Source organism: Zootoca vivipara, chromosome 15 (genome assembly GCF_963506605.1).
Source record: "Zootoca vivipara chromosome 15, rZooViv1.1, whole genome shotgun sequence".
NCBI classification, from domain to species: domain Eukaryota; kingdom Metazoa; phylum Chordata; class Lepidosauria; order Squamata; family Lacertidae; genus Zootoca; species Zootoca vivipara.
Genome location: NC_083290.1, coordinates 25,244,933 through 25,264,622, shown reverse-complemented (window position 1 = coordinate 25,264,622; position 19,690 = coordinate 25,244,933). Strand labels below are relative to the sequence as shown.

At 49.1% G+C, this 19,690-nt stretch overlaps 1 protein-coding gene across 2 annotated transcripts in view; it reads right to left on the bottom strand.

The window, feature by feature from the left end:
• The window catches only part of USP2 (ubiquitin specific peptidase 2), a 57,210-nt gene that overhangs the window by 12,188 nt on the left and 25,332 nt on the right, over positions 1–19,690 (bottom strand). Inside the window, exons 1-2 of one of the 2 annotated variants that reach the window (XM_035139400.2) lie at positions 9,802–11,934; positions 1,605–1,655 (exon numbers count right to left, since the gene is read on the bottom strand). In XM_035139400.2, the coding sequence (XP_034995291.1) occupies positions 1,605–1,655; positions 9,802–9,948 (198 nt within the window). In that variant the 5' untranslated portion in view covers positions 9,949–11,934. Of the gene's footprint in view, positions 1–1,604; positions 1,656–9,801; positions 11,935–19,690 lie in introns of those variants that run through there. The other variant, XM_035139390.2, reaches the window with a different exon arrangement.

Here is a 19,690-nt window from a genome sequence, read left to right as displayed (position 1 = left end):
ACAGGATGCTGGATTAGATGGGCACTGGCCTGATCTAGCAGGCTCTTCTTACATTTGTGTGTGTGTGTAGGGCCTAGACAGCTCAGTTGGTTAGAGCGTGGCACTGATAACACAAAGGTTGCTGCAGGTTCGATCCCCATGTGGGGACAGCTGCATATTCCTGCATTGCAGGGGGTTGGCTTAGGTGATTCTCACAGTCCCTTTCCAACTCTACAATTCTATGATTCTATACACAAGGAAGCGGCATGCGAATCACAATGGCGGTAATTATGCCATACCAATTAGCGCATGCATGCTATCACCCTGGGGCTCCAAGAGCCTGATGCGCGAGCATCTGAGAGATAGCTGAATGGTGGTGCAGTTATGCCATGCTCTCTCCCTGCAAGGTGAGCCTAGCAGTTTGAATTTGGCAATGAGGTAGCAGCAGCAGCAGCAGTGCCCGGCAATAAGACCAGGGTGACCTCTGTGCTTGACCCGCACAGAGACTAGGTTTAACCTTGCACTGCTTTTTAAATTATTCATTTCAGAGAGCTTTGGTTCAGTCTTGCAATTCAGAGGCTCAGCTATATGAATCAGAAAGCTTTCCGTTCGAAGCCTGCTTCTGCCGTGATCTCACTATGAGGTGGGCTTCAACAAGCCACTCTAGCTCTGCCTCAGTCCTGCAATCTGAATTATGGGGGCAATCGCTGAAATAAAGTGAGGAGGAAGAGGAGGTGGTGGTAGAGGAGGAGGAGGAACAAAGTTTTTCCTTTGCCCTGCTCCTTTTCCAGGGTAAACCCGCTCTTTAGTGATAGATCAGAACAAATGGCAATCTGGGAAAGACCCAGATTGTCATTTGCTCCAATTGAGAATTAAATAGCAGTTTTCCGGGTGGGGAGGAGGAATTGTGGGCAAACTGAAGGGGTGGTCTGGATCTATCACTGCAAGTGCAATGCAAACAATCCATATACGTATCTGGTTTTTTATTATGCTGAAATCCCACACAGCTCGCCAACAGGAGCCAAAGGCAAACTAGTGACCTAACTGGGTATACATAAACTAAGAATTAAGGAACAGGGTGTGCCACAGAGCATAGGGTAAGCTCAGGAGTGTGTGATTGGTGCCACTATCAAACTCACAAATCCTTTCATGTGAAAACCCACTTCTGGTTCACCCCATCCCAAGTCCCCCCCCCCCCCCCAAGCTGGGATCTTGCTGAGGCCTATCAGCAGATCTCAGGCTTCAATCATACCATACCCTTAGAGCAGCAACATACCACTTTAAACAGGTCAATGGCTTTCCCCAAATAATTATTGGGAGCTGCAGTCCGTTAAGGGTGTTGTGAATTGTTAGGAGACCTCCCTGTCCCGTCCTCCCCCCCAAGCTACAATTACCAGTGTGGTTTAACAATCAGTTCCTCTTCCCAGGGAACTCAGGGAATGTAGCTCTGTGAGGGGAATATGGGTTTCAGGGCCCTTAACAAACCACAGCTTCCATAATTCTTTGGAGGGAGCGCCACGGGACTGTTTAAACTGGTACCATTCACAGTGTGAATGTGAGCTCAGTTCTCCCGCCCCAGTGCAGATATACCCAAGTGAAGTGGAAAGAGAGAGGAGTGGACTCACAGTGTTGCCGAGGTTCCGGAGGCCGGTCAGGCCCTGCACGGTTTTGGAATTCTGTCGAGAGAGAAGAACATGCATTGGTTGTGAGAATGCGGCAACTCTGGGTCGGGTAGATATGCAAACACAGCCAAATCCAAGGAGGTGGGGGGACAAACAAAGGCAAAAGAGAAAGGGGATTCATCCTCCCAAAGATTTGGGATAACGGGCATATACTGTAGATTTCAGGCCATTAAACCCACAGCTTGCAAGGAATCTCAAACCCCTGACACATCCCTTGTCAATACTTGCTGAGCAGGAGCAAGGCTTAAGGGGAAGGTTCCCTACTGGGGGGATAGTGGTGGTGGAGGAAGAAACAGAGCCTACAAAGCAAAGCCAGTGCCCCACTTCTTTCTACTCTCAGCGCCAGAAATGAATGAGTGCCAACTTTAGCAGCAGCCGACAAAGCCCGTGGGAAATTTCTGCTATCACAGAATCAAAGGTTCTGTGGGTATTAATACCTTGGGCTCCGCCAAGAGATCTCAAGCGTTCAGGCTCAGTCCTAGAATATGGAAGTCATGGCGGAGGGAGTGGGGAAGAGACAGAGAAGGTGCTTCTGTGCATGTGCAAAGAGCTTTCCCTTTCTAAAAGTAAGTTAAGGCAATCAGACTCTGTCTCATCTAGAACTGGGGGGCCCTGGGCTCCCAGCATGGCCCTGAGTTTCCCCTCACCTATTAAATGAATGCAAAAGGCTAATGAATGAATGCAAACTTACTGCATTTATTTATTACCAGTGCTTTTTTCCTAAAAAAAAATGTTTAGGGGTACTCTCATTCTGATTCGATAAAATCACCATTTTATAGTTCAAATCGGGGAAAATATAGTAAATGGACAAAAGTACAAAGATTCACAAAATGTTTCGGGGTATGCGTACCTCTGCGTACCCCCAGAAAAAAGCAATGCTTATTACTGCAAATGTACCCCAACTTTTCTCCAAGGATCTCAAAGTGGCATATATGGTTCTCTCCCACACACCCACATTTTATCCTCATAACAACCCTGTGAAGTAGGTCAGGCTGAGAGACAGTGACTGGCCCAAGGTCACCCAGTGAGCTTCATGGCTGAGTGTGGGATTGGAGCCCTGGTCTCCCAGGTCCTAGTCTGACACTCTAAACCATTATACTACACCAGCTCTCCTACTTGGGAGAAAGGTGCGGCAGACAAATTAAATATGAAATAAGCAGGCAAATAAGCAGGCAAATAAACAAATAAATTCAGGACTCCCTGATGGTGCGTATATGATCATAATGTCGTTTGTAGGAAGTACGGATGAAAGAATCTGTCAATCTCCGTTTCTAACTTCTCTAGTCTTAAATTCAGTTCTCCACAGTAGTTTGCAAAAAATCCTCATAAAAATCCATGAGGCATTTTAGTGCAGATTTGTTAATTACACTTTTTCTGAGCATTTGCATCCCACTATTCAGCCAAAAGAAGGCTCCCATAGTGGCTTATGTACAATCTTAAAAAACAACAACAGCGCACAAGGGAAAAGGGCCAAGGAGAGAAGAAGGGAATGAATGAATGAATGAGTGAATAAAACTCGGGTCACCAATTTACTTGAACATTTTGGCATGAAACTTCGTCTAATACATTTATACATATTTTTGCAAAGCAATTTCCCCTAATATAAAGCATTTTTAAAATGAATATATGCATCCTCATGCGCATGTTAGCTTAGCAGGTGGGTTTTTGTATGCATTTCTTGGCTGGAGAACTGCTTTGCAAAAACCACTTTAAGCAAACAGAAAGCCAGGGAAAGCAAAGGGAGGCCTTTGGCAGAAGAAAAACAAGAGCGGAACATACAGCAGAGAGAGCCACCCAAAGTGTTGCATCAACTCCCATGGAGGTGTTTGCAAAGCACTCAGTTGACCTTATGTTCAGGAGGGCAAAATCCCAGGAAGGCAAAGTCCCATTTCCTGTATTTGTGGTGCCCTACACATGGCAATGCAGAAGCCAGAGGAGTAACCAAACTTGGCAAGTCCTCCTCCTCCTCCTCAGCAGCAGCACCTTGGCAGTCTGTTGGGCCTGGAACACAGAATCCTGCCCAGAGGGCTTGGAATGGAACCAGCTGGCACCCAGCAGAGGGACAGAGGTCATGTGGGCATTGCTCAGGGGGAGGGGAAAGAGAGAATGGAAAAGCAGGGAGGACAAACTTCATTCTGCAAGGGAGACCTCTCTGCATTTTGCACCTCTGACATAGGTAATGCAAGGAGCATCTGCTCTGCAATGCAGAAGGTCCCAAGTTCAATCTCCAGGTGGGCTGGGAATACATGACACCCCCCAGCTGAAACCCTAGGAGAGCCACTGTCCATCAATGCAAGCAATATTGAGCTAAATGGACCAGCAATCGGACTCAGTATAAGGCAGTTTCCATTGCTCCCAACTTGGGGAAAGCAGAACTTCGTTGTTCTGGATAAAGGCTTCCTACTGAAACTGCAAACAGCCACTAAGAGCTCTCTGCTTGCTGTGTGGCTTCAGAGACCTGCCTGTAAGAAGGCGAGACACAGGGAGAAAAGGTGGCTTGGAAGCATTGAGCTTGGTGACAGCCTTCATTCCACGCTCCTGGTAGAGCATGTGCTGTGGGTGCAGAAGGTCCCGGGTTCAATCTCAAGGATCAAGGACATAGCATCTGAAGCATTTATAGCCAAGAAGGCTCTCAGAGTGGACAGAACACATGAGGAAAGAGGGATGGGGAGGGAGGAGGGGAAGCTCAAGGTCGGGCGCCAGTTCTTAAAGTTACAGATCTTATAATGCAGCTATATAGTTCTATCGAGGTAGAATATGCCTGTCTTGGAAAGCAACACTGCCCCAGAAAAACTCCCCTCCCCACACCAGATCAGGCACAGAGGAGAATGGGGGGAGGCCAGAAGGACCCAGAATCGTATATCTAGTTCTATTCTCATATAGCTGACTAGAATCCTCACCGGAGGGAGCTCGTTGAAACTGCCCAGCAATGTCTGTGTCAGTTCTGGTTGTCATGGATTGGACAAAGTCTTGGAGGCTGTCGCCTATTAATGGCTATTGACCATGATGGCAGAACAGAGCCTCCATGGGCAGAGGCAGCATAGCCCTGGGTAACAGAAATTAAGGCAAAAGAAGCAGCGCAATGAGGGCTTCTTCCTTCTAGTTCTACCGCAAACCTCCCCTGTGGGGCATCTCTGCTGCCGACAGAGAACGTTGGACTTGAAATAGCTTAAAGAGCTGGAGCCTGAGCTTGCCTTTTCCCCTCTGCCCTCCACTTCCTTGTTTCCTTTTGTCCCTTGTCTTTTAGAATGTAAGCGTGAGAGGGGGCAGAGACTGCCTTGTTTCAACTGATTGTATACAAGCTGTTCTGGAAGCCTTTTGGGGTGCAGAGTTGGTGTGTGTGTGTGTGTGTGTGTGTGTGTGTGTATGCACTATATAAATTCATGAAATGGTTTAGTGCTGCAGGCTGAATGGAGGGATGCCCCTGTTCCCCACCCCGGCTGGACTGGGTTTGGGGTTCAGTGGGTTAAAGCGCCAACCCTTCTTACCTCCTTACATTGCTGGCACCCTAGAAACTGAAGAGGAGGGGGGGGGAGGTCCCTGCTGCTTCGCCAGCTCCAAAATAGCAGCACTTGGCATGTGTTTGTAGGAGGGAGAGCAGCCTCCTCTCCTGTTCCTGACAACAGCCCAAAATAGACCGGCTCAAACAGCACACGTTTCTGCTCTGGCAACACAGCCTCGTGTCACATCGGGGGGTGGGGTGGGGACAGGGATTGGGACAAGTGGACACCCTATTCTCAGTCTCTGAGGGTAGACAGAATTGCAGAGGAGGGGAGAGAGAAGGAAGGGGTTTGGGGTTCCTTAATGAAATAACAAGCCATGATAAAGGATGGTGGGAAAATCCAATTCAGTTTGCATTAAAAGGCGATTCAGCCCAATTTGCGCACGAGAACCGAAACACACATCCATCCTTTTGAAATTTGCACTTCTCTGAATTTCACAAATATTAGCTGAAACCCACCCACCCACCCTCTTATTATTATTATCATCAACATTTTTATTATTAACCATGCTATTAAAAATTGCTGACACAGCCAGTTTGGGTGCTGTAGTTGGAGCGTTTGACTCAGCTGGGAGAAATCTAGGTTCAAACTCCTCACTTTGAAACATTCTGGGTGATCAAAGGCCAGTATATATTTCTCTTAGTCTAACTGACCTTATAGGGTTGTTGTAAGGACAAAATGTGTGTAGAAAAAACAACACACCCAACGACCCAGCCCTTCGACTCTGAGGGCAAGGTAGAATAAACAGAAATTAAGATAGTAATTAAAGTCACTACATTTGCTTTGATGCAGAGTATTTTGGGCTTCTGTTGTGGAAAAGTAGCCACCCCACTATCCTTCTCCAGCTGTGATGCTTACCTGTGAGACAGGTAAAGACTAGAAGTGATGCTAGGAACAGAACAGCCTCAAATTTAACCCCTCCATCTAGTCTAGCACCCTGGTGGAGGAGAACATCTCCCCTCCTCTCTGACTGTCAGATCAATGTGAGAGTGATGTTGTCCTCCAAAATGTTTCTGGACTCCAGTTCCCATCAGCCGCAGGAAGCATGACCTGTGGTCAGGAATGATGGGATCTGTAGTCCGAAATACCTCTTGAGATAAAACATCTGAAGAACTGAGAGCAGGCAGTAACCCTCCCTCCTGATCTGGTCTGCCTGGATCCGCTGAGGTTGTGGTATGTGTTGAACAGTCACAAGCAACAGTGTATGGCAAGGTCCCTTCACGACTCAGCCATACCCTTTATATAGATTATGCAGCTTTCCAAGTTTATACAATAATCTTGTAATTATGCAACAATAATAATTAGGGATGCATTGCATTGCTCAGTGCAGATCTCCATGTGTTGCACTTCAGCTAGATCTATTTTCTGTGCACGTTCATTGGCAAATGATTTGGAATGCTCCAAAATCTTCTTCTGGCCACCTGAAGCTACACATTTCCCTGACATTTCCCTGTACACAACAGAACTTGCACACTATTCCCTTGAAGCTGACACATCTTGAGTTTTCAGTGCTCCTAAACGCTGGGCTTTGGAGTAGATAGTGGCTAAAAAAATCTTCCCTTTCATGCTGACTGGGTGGTTTTAGGTCACTGGAGACAGGGACCTTCCTGCAGAAACAGTAATGGGTCTTTGACACCAACCCACCCACCCTGCTACCTTGGACCAATAGATCACTGGTGAGACCCACTGCAAGCTGGGTTGGTGGAAGCTGAATAATGGTTAGCCACCTCTGCCCTAGTTGAATAACTAAACCCAGAGGCATATGCTAGCTGACAGGTGACCAGAGAAAGAATACTAGTTTTGAGAACTGAGCTGTTCCTCCTCACCCATCCTTGCATCAAAACCTTGCATTTTTTTGTGTGCTGATACAATGGGATGCATCCTGGCACCATAAGCACAGTTTTTCAACGACCACGTCTAGATCTTGAATGGCAACCAAGCCACTAACCACCACTTAATTATTACACTGAAAGCAAGCACCGAGTTAAGGATCCTGATAGCATCACCTTAGGGTTTGCACCCTAAAGGCAATTCCTTGGAAGTGTGTTTGGTGGCAACCTAAACAAATTTAGCGGGATCTGGCCATCACACAAGGTCCAGAAGAACCGTGTTCTCTTCTGAGCAGCGACAAGGACATGAGAGGTGCCTACAATGTGTGTCAAAGGGCGAGGAGGTTTGGAGAGGCTGTGACGGAGGTGACCTGATGCGCTGAGGTCTCTGGGGTGGCCCAGCCCTGCTTAATTTACACACATCCTTCCCAAAACATTTCCCAGCCAAGGGAGTAGACAGAAAAATCTCCGAGGAGAGAACAAGGAACCGAGAGTGTGCTGGGGAATGGCGCATCGCCAAAGCATGCGGGACCAGCCAGCCGGCATTCCTCTGCTATGGAGAGGAAGAGGCAGGCCCCAGATGAACAGCCACCCACGCGAATCCAGAGGAAAGAGTTGAGAGAGGTTGAGAGAGAGGTTGAAGAGAGAGAGAGAGTGAGAGAGAGAGAGAGAGAGAGAGAGAGAGAGAGAGAGAGAGAGAGAGAGAGAGAGAGAGAGAGATGGGGAAAGCCACTGCTTGCCCTGGAGCACAAGCACCTTGTTCCAGGAAACTCCTCACAGGCAGCGCTCCCAGTCTGACACAGGCACAGAAGGAACATGTATGCATTATCTGGGACCTATCCAGATGCTTCCCATTCTGACCCAGAAACCCAGGTCTCCATGGGAGCACAGGCAGAATATGCTTTATACAGAGTTAGGCTACTGGGTCCATCTAGGTCTGCGGTGTCTACATGGCAGTTCTCCTGGGAAAGGTGTTCTGTACGTGTTCATCAAGCGGAACTCCCTTGTTTCAAAGGCCCCAGGATGTGCCGGGGCATTGAAAACCAGTTTGGAAGCGAACAAAGCTGGGACAGATTAAACCCTGCAGCGCCACTGGGCTGGGAAAGGACTCGTGATGCCCCACCTCCCTGCCCAAGTTCCTTGGATTGGGAATGATTTTGACACAGATCGCGGACCCCACCATCAAGATTTATCCAACTGTAGGATGCAGGGCATCATGTAAAACCAGCTTCAGTTTCACTGCCAGGGGTTGGACTAGATGACCGCTTGTGTCCCCCTTCCGATTCTACTGTTCTATGATTCAACTCTGCAACTTGTGGTTTAAAAACCAAACACTGATATAACAACAACAACAACAACAACAGACATTCCCTAGCAAAATGAAACCCACTATGGCAGCAGCGGGGAGAGAAAAGCTCTCTCTCTCTGAACATGCTGCCAGGAGCGGCCACCTGGTTACAAATGGCTCTGCCTCCCTCCCCCTCCCCTCCCCTGACAACTGAACTCTCCTTTCCCTTCCCTGGCCAGCTTGGATCACAGCTCCCTAGCTGGCCTCAGCTGCTGGAGCTCAGCAAGCGGAGCCAAGGAGGTTTCAAGCTGCCTGTGGGGAGAGAGGCACAGACAACTCTTACATAACATGCCCAGCTCCATTCATCGACTGAACAAAGGGGCTGACCTGCCCTGAGCCACAGGTGCCGCGGCGGAAGGGAGTCTGTTACATAACGGCATGGAACAAAGGCGCTCCCCGAAGGGCACTGGCCCAACGAGGTCAAAAAACGGTACTGGCTTCGCGGAGGGATGAAAGGAAACCCCGAACAGCCACGTGGAGAGGGGGGAAGACCCAGGCGTCCTGGCGCCTGTCCGTCCCTCCCCCCAAAACATCCCATGAGATCCTTCCTGCATGCTCTGCTTTTATTCACTCTGAATAACTCTACCAACACTCTCCCAGCATTCAGAATGCAGATTCTCTCTTTCTCTCTCACACACACACTTTCACCCATAAATAAGCACTGAAAGGGTTTGAGCAAAGGAAAGGTCAAAAGGTGAAAGGTTAACTGCTCGGTTATCTTGAGAGCATGCCCCTTAAATTACTGGGGCTCCCTGCGGGGGGGGGGGGGAGAGGATTTCCAGTCTCCTCTCCAACTGTGCCCCTTCTTAGAAATGGGTGAGCGGCACCCAAAAGGTTGGTCTCACAGCAGAAACTCTTGGGACCTAAGCAGGAGTTAACAGCTTATTGCTTAATATCGCAGGCTGCTCTTGCAAACTCCATCTTTTAGAGGAAAGGGGGGAAGGTCGCTTTGTCGCCTCTAGTTCTTGCAGACCTCCTGCTTTTTTGACAGCGAGCGTCTGCACCCACACAGACAACTGTCTTCTGTTCTAGCAGATAGTTAACTACCTCCCTACTTTTAGCTTCTCCCACCCACCCAACTGTCTTTAAAGGTGCAATAAGAACAGGAACGAGGCGATATCTGGCTTTGCTATGGGGTGGGCAACACCCACACTTTAACCCCCTCCCAGGCTGAAAGCAGGGTTCAGCCTGCACCCCAAGTCCATACAGTGAAATCAGGAGCAGAGCAGAGACAAGGTCCCAGGGCTCCTGCCAGGCAGCAACAGAGCTGACTGCTAAAATTGCTAAGCTCTAAGCTCGTGCAGACCCAACACATGCAGTGCAAGGCCCACCTACCCACCCCACAATTTGTGGCTGGTTCACCCTGCGAGGTAGGGGAAACCCCTAGCCAAACCCAGCTTAGAAAGATGCCATGAGGATGGTGTGTGTGTGTGTTTGTTTGGGGTGAAGCTGAGCTGTACCTTGGTTTTATTGAGCACCAGACCCACAAAGGCAGAGACCAGCAGGGATCCTGGCATGGGAGTCTTGGTCCGCAGCTCCTTTGGCATGCCAGAGAAAGGCGAGGTGGGGGGCTCTTCGGGGAGGGTGACCGTGTAGGAATTCCGCATGCTGCAAGGAGGCACCCCTCGCCTCTCTCCCCCCACAGGCTTCCTTCGGTAGGAGATCCAGTTGTGGAGAACGGTGAGACTCGGAGGGGTCTGCTCCTCTCAACCCCTTCCTCCGCCTGCTCAGATAGCAAGGCAGCGTTCCTCCAAAGCGTAGATGGACCCGGTGGAATAAAACAAGGAGAGGAGCGGCTGAGTTTGGCGTGCCTTCTGCCCCAAGCGGAACCACAAGTGCTTCTTCTCCAGGAGAGAGGAAAAGTTTGGAAAGGTTCTTCTGGCTGGACATGGAAGTGTGGAAGAGCACAGGCGACCCTCCACACTGCGGCTCTGGCTCTCGTCTTTAAAATCCAGGGTCTGCCTCAAAGCTGTCACTCCAGGCAAAGCTGCCGCTGCTGCTTTTGCCTTCCCCGCTGGCACCTGAATCACTCTGACATCAAGCAGGGGAGGTGGAACAGACGCCCAGGCAAGGCTGCACAGAAGAGGGCTCCCTCCAGGGAGGTACGACGGCCAAGGCTGCAGGCAACTTTCTGTGCCGGGTGGGGAAGCCAAGGGGAAGTGTGACGGGTGGCTCTGCCTGGTCCTGCAGGGCGCTCAAGCGTCATAGCAACCCAGCTATGCAGGCCCAGCAATTTAAGGCACACACATGCTCAGAGCAGGCATTGGGGGCGTGTAGCAGCAGATGAACTTTTCCGGATGGAAACTTTTCCGGATGGAACTATGACTCTCATCTCAGCCAGACAGAAATACTGTACTCAGTGCTATCTGTGAGCTGTCAGTCTGTCTTTGAGTCAGGGCAGGGGAAGGATGTTGGAAGAGCCCCACATTTAAACCCCTTTTTTTTCACACGCCCAATAGCGAGATGAAGTGACTTCTCTGAGTCCAGATGGTGAAGTTTAGAAGGAAAGTTGGTTGCCCTGCACAGAGTTGCTGCCAAAGTGAGCCAACCGAGACCACGCAGTGCCTCTTCCCTGAAGTAATGCCCGCAAGTGGCATAGCTTTTCTCAGTGGCCCCCTCTTTCCCATCCAACACATGAAACTACCCACATCCCAGTAGCGGGGAAGAGAAAGAAGGGAGCTCTCTTGGTGCAATCTGGTTGTGTAATCTGCTGGGAGCTGAACTCCAATCCTGCCAAGGTGTCTAGACTTGCAGAACTGTGACATTGCGCCTTTATTAGAGAAGGGGTACTCAAGAGACCACCCAGTCCAAACCGTCTTGCACCCAAAGGCATTCATTCACCAACCTCTCAGACCTATTTGCATGCACAGCAACCAACGCACTTCACTTTTATTTCTTTTGTCATTGAAACTTTTCAATAAAATATCAACATTGAAAATAAAAGGAAAGGAGCGACAGCCACTGAAGTACAAAAGGACAAGATGGAACGCATGGTATCGCAAGGCAAGCTATGGCTATTGGGTGGCATTTTACCTACTTTGTGTAACACTGGCTGACCTCCAGATAATTTGCTGGTGTCAGCACTCTGCAAGGGGCTTGAGGTCTGATGCCAAATCCAGCACTGACTTGGATTTCAATGACAAGTATTACCTCTGCAATGAAGCACCCCTGACGGAGAATTCTCTGCCTGACAAACATACTTCTTTACACACTGAGAGAAACTGAGGCACAGAAATAAAAGGGGAAGCTCTGTGCAGGCGGAGCAACAACATTGCCCGGGATCCCAGACTCTCCTGCAAAACCACGCATTCCCCACAGCCATCACAACAGACCCATTGTCTGGCAGTAACTTTCCATTGTTTACGTCAGATGCTTTCAAGAGTCAGGATGAAGTTTTGGAAAGTTGCACTCGAGGTTGTTATTCCCACGTATCTATGCAGCCATAAAGCCAAAGCATATGACCCTAAGAAGAGTCTGCTGGATGAGGCCAGTGGCCTGTCCAGTCCAGCATCCTGTTCTCACCGTGGCCGACCAGATGCCTATGCGAAACCCACAAGCAGGATCTGAGCACAAAAGCCCTCTCTCCTCCTGCGGTTTCCAGCAACTGGTATTCAGAAGCGCTGCTGCCTCCAACTGTGGAGCATGCTATACTGCTTCTGAGAGGAAAGAAAAGAAAAAGAATGAACAGCTTTCCTTTCCTCTTTAATAAACCAAGCACCGCTTGTTCCTTTTTGCACTGTTTCCAACCTTCTTCCACCCTCCAACCAGATCTCTTTGTGCAGACGCTGCAAGGGAACTAACTTTAGCTTGGATGAGGTAGGGCTATTTTTGGTAGCGTTAAAAATAAACCCAGGGAGACATACATACATACATACATATATCGCAGCATTATTTTTCTACAGGATTTGTAAGCCTCTTATCAGCATGGCACTGTCACTTCAGGGAACGCAATCTGCGAATGCAGAGATAAAAGCACACGGGAATAGTAAGGAATGGGAAAGGCTGACGCACGAGGATGGGCAAATGCTCCCATTCGTGCCCGAGACAGAGGCGATAGGAACGGCGCATTGTTATACCACACACAGACCCAGGCGACAGCAGAAAACGTAATTACGGTTCTATAACTGTACCCAAATTGCTCTGCGCTCAGCGTGTTTTTGCAATCATGAACACAGTTGGAACGCAGGCAGGCTGCACACCCACACAGCTGAGAGTCCAGAAGTACACAGTGCCAACCCAGCATTCAGCTATCAGGAGATTGCGCAGAAAGACAGGCAGAGGCGGCGGGGTTGAAATAACGGGGTCCAATCACCTATGGAAGCCCTTCTCATAGGCAGAGTGAGCAGCGTTCAGCTAGGGCACCTTGGTTAGAGAGCTGAGTTTACCTCTCGCAATCACAGACATAGAGAAGATGCTTGTAGGGAAGAAAGTAAGGAAGCTGTTTACTATAGATGTTTACTATAACCGGGGGGGCGTGGCGTGGCCCTGGGTGCACAATTTTTGAGGAGGTGCAAACCAGGTGGCCCCGGTGCTCTTCTCTGGTCGCCAAGGGCCGCATCAACCGGCCAGCATAGCTGCCAAGTCCGGGTCGTAAAGATCCGGGATCGGCAGCGCGCGCATGACCGGAAGTTGCGTGACGCAACTTCCGGTGGCGCTTCGCCCTTCTATGGGCATCAGAAAATGGCGGTGCCAGCGCCGGAAGTCGCTTCCGCGCATGACCGGAAACACGTAAAAGCGACTTCCGCCGCCGGCGCCGCCATTTTCTGATGCCCATAGAAGGGCGAAGCGCCACCGGAAGTCGCGTCACGCAACTTCCGGTCATGCGCGGAAGCGACTTCCGACGCCGGCGTCACCATTTTCTGGTGCCCATAGAAGGGCAAAGCGGCACCAGAAAAATGGCCGCCGGGAAGAAGCGAATTTAAGGGAGAATGCCGGGATTTATCACCAAACGGGAGACCGCCGGGAAACAGTAAGAAAAAAGGAGTTTTCCCGGCGGATACGGGATACTTGGCAGCTATGCCGGCCAGGCTCCACCCTGCGCGAGTAGGCAGGCAGTTCAGGTTGGCCCCACTTTACTCTCGGGTGTGTGCTGCTCTGGTGGCAGGGGCTGGGCTGGCACCCCTCCCCCTGCCTGGCACCTACCCACCCGCCTTTGGCTCCAGCAACTGGCATGATGCCATTGTGTCTAACACGAATAGAACAGTTTCTCGCTCTAGTCTGAGCAACTAGTCTAGAGGAGAGCATGGCAGCCATGGTTGCTCCATTGCTCTCTCAGAGGATAGCCACAGATGAACTCTCACCTTGAGGTGTGAGAGTGAGGAGGAGGAGGAAGAGGAAATGGCAAGCAGGATGCAGCCCAAGACTTATCAGGCCAATCAACAAGGTGATAGAGAAGTAAGGCACTAGGTTAAAGGTACAGAGATAGTCTGGGGACCTGCCTTAACCCCATGCAAACGCCTCTTCCGCAAGCTGAGTTGCACCCAAACTTCCAACATGAGGCTTCCAGGTTGTCACTGTTTCCAGATGGGATTCTGAGTCCACAATTCCTCTTGTCCTGGGCCCTAGAGAGCACAGATCCAAGTGTATTTTGTTCTCCCCCTGCTTTCTGGGCATGGCTCTGAGTGGCTTTGCCTTTGCTCCCTGGAAAACCCACTCGTTAGCGCTCCATGAGAACTAACAGTGGCAATCTGCAGAAAACCAGATTCTTGTTTGTTCCCATTTGGCCCAAACTGGGGGTTTTCCCAGGGAGCGCGAAAGAGGTGAGGCAAATAAGGTGTGGATAAGCCCTCAGGCCTATATTGGCAAACCCTGGTTCTGAAATTTTAGATGACTGGGAGGTTTTGCGCAACAAACTCACTTTCCCCAGGAGATTGGGCTTTTGCAATAAGGGAAGTGACGTGGGAATATACTGGAAAGTGCAGGTAACACTTGCTTTGACGCAACACCACCTAATTTCTCACCATCAACAAATCAAGAAAGAATGCTCATTAAATGGCCAACATCATCTCATCTCTCATATCATCTCCCTCTCATCAGAATGAATTCCATGGGAAGAGGGACTGAGCTAGGAACTTTAGAGGGGAATAGGCCCCTTCAAACAACTCTCAGCACCCTTTACAAACTACAGTTTCCAGGATTCTTTTTTTTTTTGGGGGGGGGGGAGAAGCCATGACTGTTTAAAATGGTATGATACCGCTTTAAATGTATAGTGCAGATGCAGCCTGAACTGATTTTATAAATGTGCCACTGTTGCAGCTCTACTCATTCATGAGAAAGGCTTCAGGTGTAAACCACAAGGTAAAATCCATACCTGCTGCCTTGCGGGAACATCTTTGGAAGAAGAAAAGGCTAAGGAGTAAACCTTACACCAGGCATCCCCAAACTGCGGCCCTCCAGATGTTTTGGCCTACCACTCCCATGATCCCTAGCTAACAGGACCAGTGGTCAGGGAAGATGGGAATTGTAGTCCAAAACATCTGGAGGGCCGAAGTTTGGGGATGCCTGCCTTACACAAATCCAGCGTGGAGTCCCTAAGGTGCTTGGGTAGCACATAACTGGAATGCATCCCATGCTAGTCCTACTCAGAACAGTACCATGGAAGTCAATAGGCACAACTAATTCATTTCAATGGGTCTACTCTGTGCAGAACTCAGTTTAATGCAACCCATTGCTTATATATATGTAAATGTTTCATCAGCTTTTTTTTTTAAATGCACGTAATTATTTTGTGTGTTTTTTCTTTACTGTAAATTGCTTCCATGAAGCCTCATGGGAAACATATCTAATCAATCAATCAATCAGGCAGGCAGGCAGGCAGTCAGTCAATCAATAGTTGCATTAATGCCCACTAAGAGTATACCCACTGAAATTAAGAGGCCTAAGTTAGCCATGTCTATTAATTTCAGTGAGTCTGACAAGCACCGGAAAAAACCCGGTGTCAAAAGACTCTTCTCAATCTGTTTGCCTGATTTTTCTTTTCTTTTTTAAAGGGCATTGAAGAGTCCTGTGTGATATGAAAGCTGCCACAGTTGGAGCAATGGGGGAAGGGGAGAGGGAGATATTTACTTTACTGGGTTTGTGGCTTCTTTAAGCAGCTGCTGGGATGGCTCTCTGACCACCAGGGGAGGAGCAAGAGGCATCCTTCACTCCAAGTGTCAGATAGCCAAGAATTCCTAGAAGCCAGTTTATGGATGGAGGACGAGGACAGCTGAATGCCTCCCTGCGGGCAGCAGCGGCCAAGGCAAGTGAGGGTCAGGGCAGACCTCAAATGGCCCCGGAGAGCCTGCGTGGCATGTTGCATGCCAAAGGTGCAGCTCCAGTTGTGCAGAAGAGGGAGAAAAGTTCCAGTTGCTCTCAAATGACAGTTCGAGGTTAGATCGCTGCAATATGCTCAGTGTGGAGGTGCTCTTGATGGTAATTTGGAATCTGCAATGGGTTCAGAATGCAGCGGCCAGGGCGACCGAGTGGAGCCAGCAGTTCGGATCACATTGTCCTGAACTTGAGCTGGGCTGTAGCTCAGCGGCCGAGTATCTGCTACCGTATGCAAGCAGAAGGTCCCAGGTTCAGTTCCTGGCATCTCCAAGTAGAGTTGGGAGAGACTCCTGTCTGACATCCAGTAGGGTCGCTGCCAGTCAATACTGAGCAAATACTGAGCTAGATGGACCACACTGGTTGCCCATCTGTTTCCAGGCCAAATTCAAGGTGCTGGTCTTAACCTTAAAAGTCTAACGTAGTATCTCAGGAATCACACATCTCTGTTGGATCCAAGCAACATTTTTCCATCTCTGGAGGGAATGCCCTCTCAGTCTCATTATTCTGGTCCCAACTTTATCAAGAAAATATCTAAAGTAATTAAATTTCAGGCTTCTTGACAACTGTCATTACTCGGATATGTGGGCGGACAACATGAAAGCTCTCAAGAACTTTTGACATGGATGTTAGCTGCAGCTAGGATTTCAATAGCCCAGCAATGGAAAACCTTGAAAATCTACATTTGTCTTTGGCAGTGTAAGACCTTAAGGACTTTGGCTATTGCGGGAAAAATAACACCTAAATTGCGGGTCTCCAGGAGGAAAGCTCTTCCGACTTGTTTACATTTCTTGCCTTTATTCTACCATGGATCCCAAAAGGTCCCCAATCCAAGCACTGAGCAGGTCCCAGGCTGATCCCACTTCCAGAGGAGCTTCTCCTCACTGCTGTTGGATACACAGCTGCAGGTGAGCACAACACATACAGAGCCTTATTGGTGGTGGCTCCCAGAATTTGGTGTGGTCTCCCAAAAGTGGGTCTGCCCAGCCGCACTGCTATAATGAGAAGATGGCTTTATTTCAGCAATGCATGGGGGGGGGGGCAACCGTTTTAAATACAGTACGCTATTGCAGCTGCCCTCACAAGCATTGTTGTAATTTTCTTGATGTTTGCTGGATGACTTATGCTGTTATTTGTTGGTAAGAATAGGGATGGGAATCCATTTGAAACAGATTTATATATGGAATTTAGCAGCTCTGACCCAATCAAGCCTTGCCTGTATCAAATCTCCTCTAGCATCAAGCACCTGTTTATATCCGAGCTACCTGTGCACTGTCAATTTAAGCCCAATTATTTGTGTGCAAAATCAAACGGAACAAAAATCCCTTATCTTATGCGCATAAAAGAATCAAGCCCTGTGCAGTATTGCATTTCTGCAGCATAACTGAATATGCATTTTCATACAATTACATGCATGGTTCTATGAATCTCTTATGTGCTGGTTACTTAAGAAACCTGGAGTGCATGTATGTATAATAATGTACGTTAACGTTATACATTTATTGACATATATTATTTCTTAACTGTCCTTCACCATACTGTCCCAGGACAGAGTACAACAATATAATATACAGATACAAAAACTATCTCTGTTCCAACTAGAGCAGAATATTATAATGCATATATTATTTGCATTTTGAGCAGAACATGCCAAAACCAAACCAAAACACTGAAACAACCCAGCCTTGATTCTTGTCGAGATCAAGATGGGAATTAGAAAAAAGGCAGTGCAGTCAAGCTCAACACTGAGGTTTTCAGAAAATTCTATCCCGACTTCCAATTATTTTATTTTATTTTATTGAAGCCTCCCTGGCCATTTTATAGAACAAGAGGGTAGAAAATGTTAGAATTAAAAGTAAATGATTAATCAAAGCAAGCTGGCTGCCATACAACTCCTGGGCAGCCCCCAGTGCGGAAACTCTCCAAGCAGGGGGCTTCGTAGTGGCACACACCCCTCTTGCAGTGGTGGTGGGGCAGACGCGGCAGTGACTAGCTGGCCTTAGGTTGCCCAAAGAACAGGCTGTGATCTTCCTACTTGGCAACGGCCACTGGGTTCACCAGCCTGGGACGATGCAGATGGGTGATTAATGGGGCGAGAAATTTCCGGAGACGTCAGGAGGCAACGTGCTGAGAATTGCAAACATGGGCGGTGAGGTGAAGAGCTACTGGTGGATCCCACTGGGGGCTTGATCCATAGGCTAGAGAGAGAGAGAGAGAGATCCCGAGGAAATGTCAAAGAGCTACCCTGCGATGGGGCTGAGAATCCATCCAATGGCAAGAGAAATCTGAAGGCTGCTTTGCTCAACTCTTTTTTCCTTCCTAAGTTACAGGCATAGCTGCCAAGTCTCCCGTATTCCCCGGGATACCCCCGTTTTTCCAGCTGTTCCCAGCCGAAAAAACGGATTTTTTTTGTCCCCCCCCCCGGTTTATTCTGGCGCGGCGGCCATTTTGGAACTGGGGGGAGCATGCTCAGAAGCAACTTTTGATGCTGCTTTGCCCAGTTCCAAAATGGCTGCAGCGCGACTTCTGGTGCGGCGGCCATTTTGGAACAGGGCAGAGCAGCATCAAAAGTCACTTCTGAGCATGCTCCGCCCAGTTCTAAAATGGCAGCAGCGCTACTTCCGGTCTGCTACGTCCGGTCCAGTCCCTTATTTCTCAGGCCGGAACTTGGCAGGTATGGTTACAGGGAGGCAAGTCTTCTCTCTGTGTGTTCTCTGTTCCCACATTCTCAGCATGTTCGCACTCCCCTCTCAGTGACATCTACGCTGGCTTGGTTGTGCCCACAGGATGGAAGATGGCAGGATCCCCCAAGGATGCGCTCCGTGGAGAGCTGGTTTCTGGCACCAGGCCCGTTGGCAGAGCAAACATGGCATGAAGGCTGGCACAGTCAACCCTGCCTTCTGGGAATCCCTTACAGGCAACTGCGGTGCCTGGAGGCAGGCAGTCAAGTTGTGTATCTGTAGCAGTGACCATAGGAGAAATGGCCACTGGGAGGAGGACAGAGAGAAGAAGCACTAGGGTGCATCTGTGCAGCCAGACGCCTTCATCTGCCCCAGCTGCAACAAAACATGTATCTCCTATATCAGTCTCTACGGCTATAGCAGGCACTGTAACCGTCCAACAGCTTGACCTCACCCCCAAAGGCACACTCCTCCATCGTCTCCCGAGACTGACGGATGCCAGCAAAAAAACAAGGATCTCCTCCCCTCTCACTTAGGAATGCAATTCTAATGTTATTTGCATCAAGATTATTTAATGGTTTGTATGATATTGTAAGGGACCCAGGTGGCGCTGTGGTTTAAACCACAGAGTCTAGGGCTTGCTGATCAGAAGGTCGGGGGTTTGAATCCCTGCAACGGGGTGAGCTCCCGTTGCTCGGTCTCAGCTCCTGCCCACCTAGCAGTTCGAAAGCACATCAAAGTGCAAGTAGATAAATAGGTACCGCTCCGGCGGGAAGGTAAACGGCGTTTCTGTGTGCTGCTCTGGTTCTCCAGAAGCAGCTTTGTCATGCTGGCCACGTGACCCGGAATCTGTCTGCGGACAAACGCCGGCTCCCTTGGCCTATAGAGCGAGATGAGCGCCGCAACCCCAGAGTCGGACACGACTGGACCTGATGGTCAGGGGCCCCTTTACCTTTACCTATGATATTGTATATTGTATAGACCCATCTACTCCAGTACTGTGCTCTCACAATAGCCACTTGCCTCTCGGAATCTTGCAAGTGGGAACTGAGATCTATCTCCACTTGTCATTCCCAGATATTGGCATTCAGAGCCATAAATAGGAAGGAAGGAAGGGAAAAAACCCACTACAAGTTATGTAGCTGCATGCTACAACTTCAGCAAACATCTAGTTTGGCCCTGAACCAAAATGAGATCGAAACAGTGGTGTAGGACCTGTGATGGATCTTGTTCCCATATGGCAGGTCATCACTTGATGTTGCAAGTCAGGATGGAGTATCTAATTCCTATTTTCCCACACCATGTGTGAAGTGACACACAGCCATCCTTAGAAATTCACACTTTCCTGAATTTCGCAGTG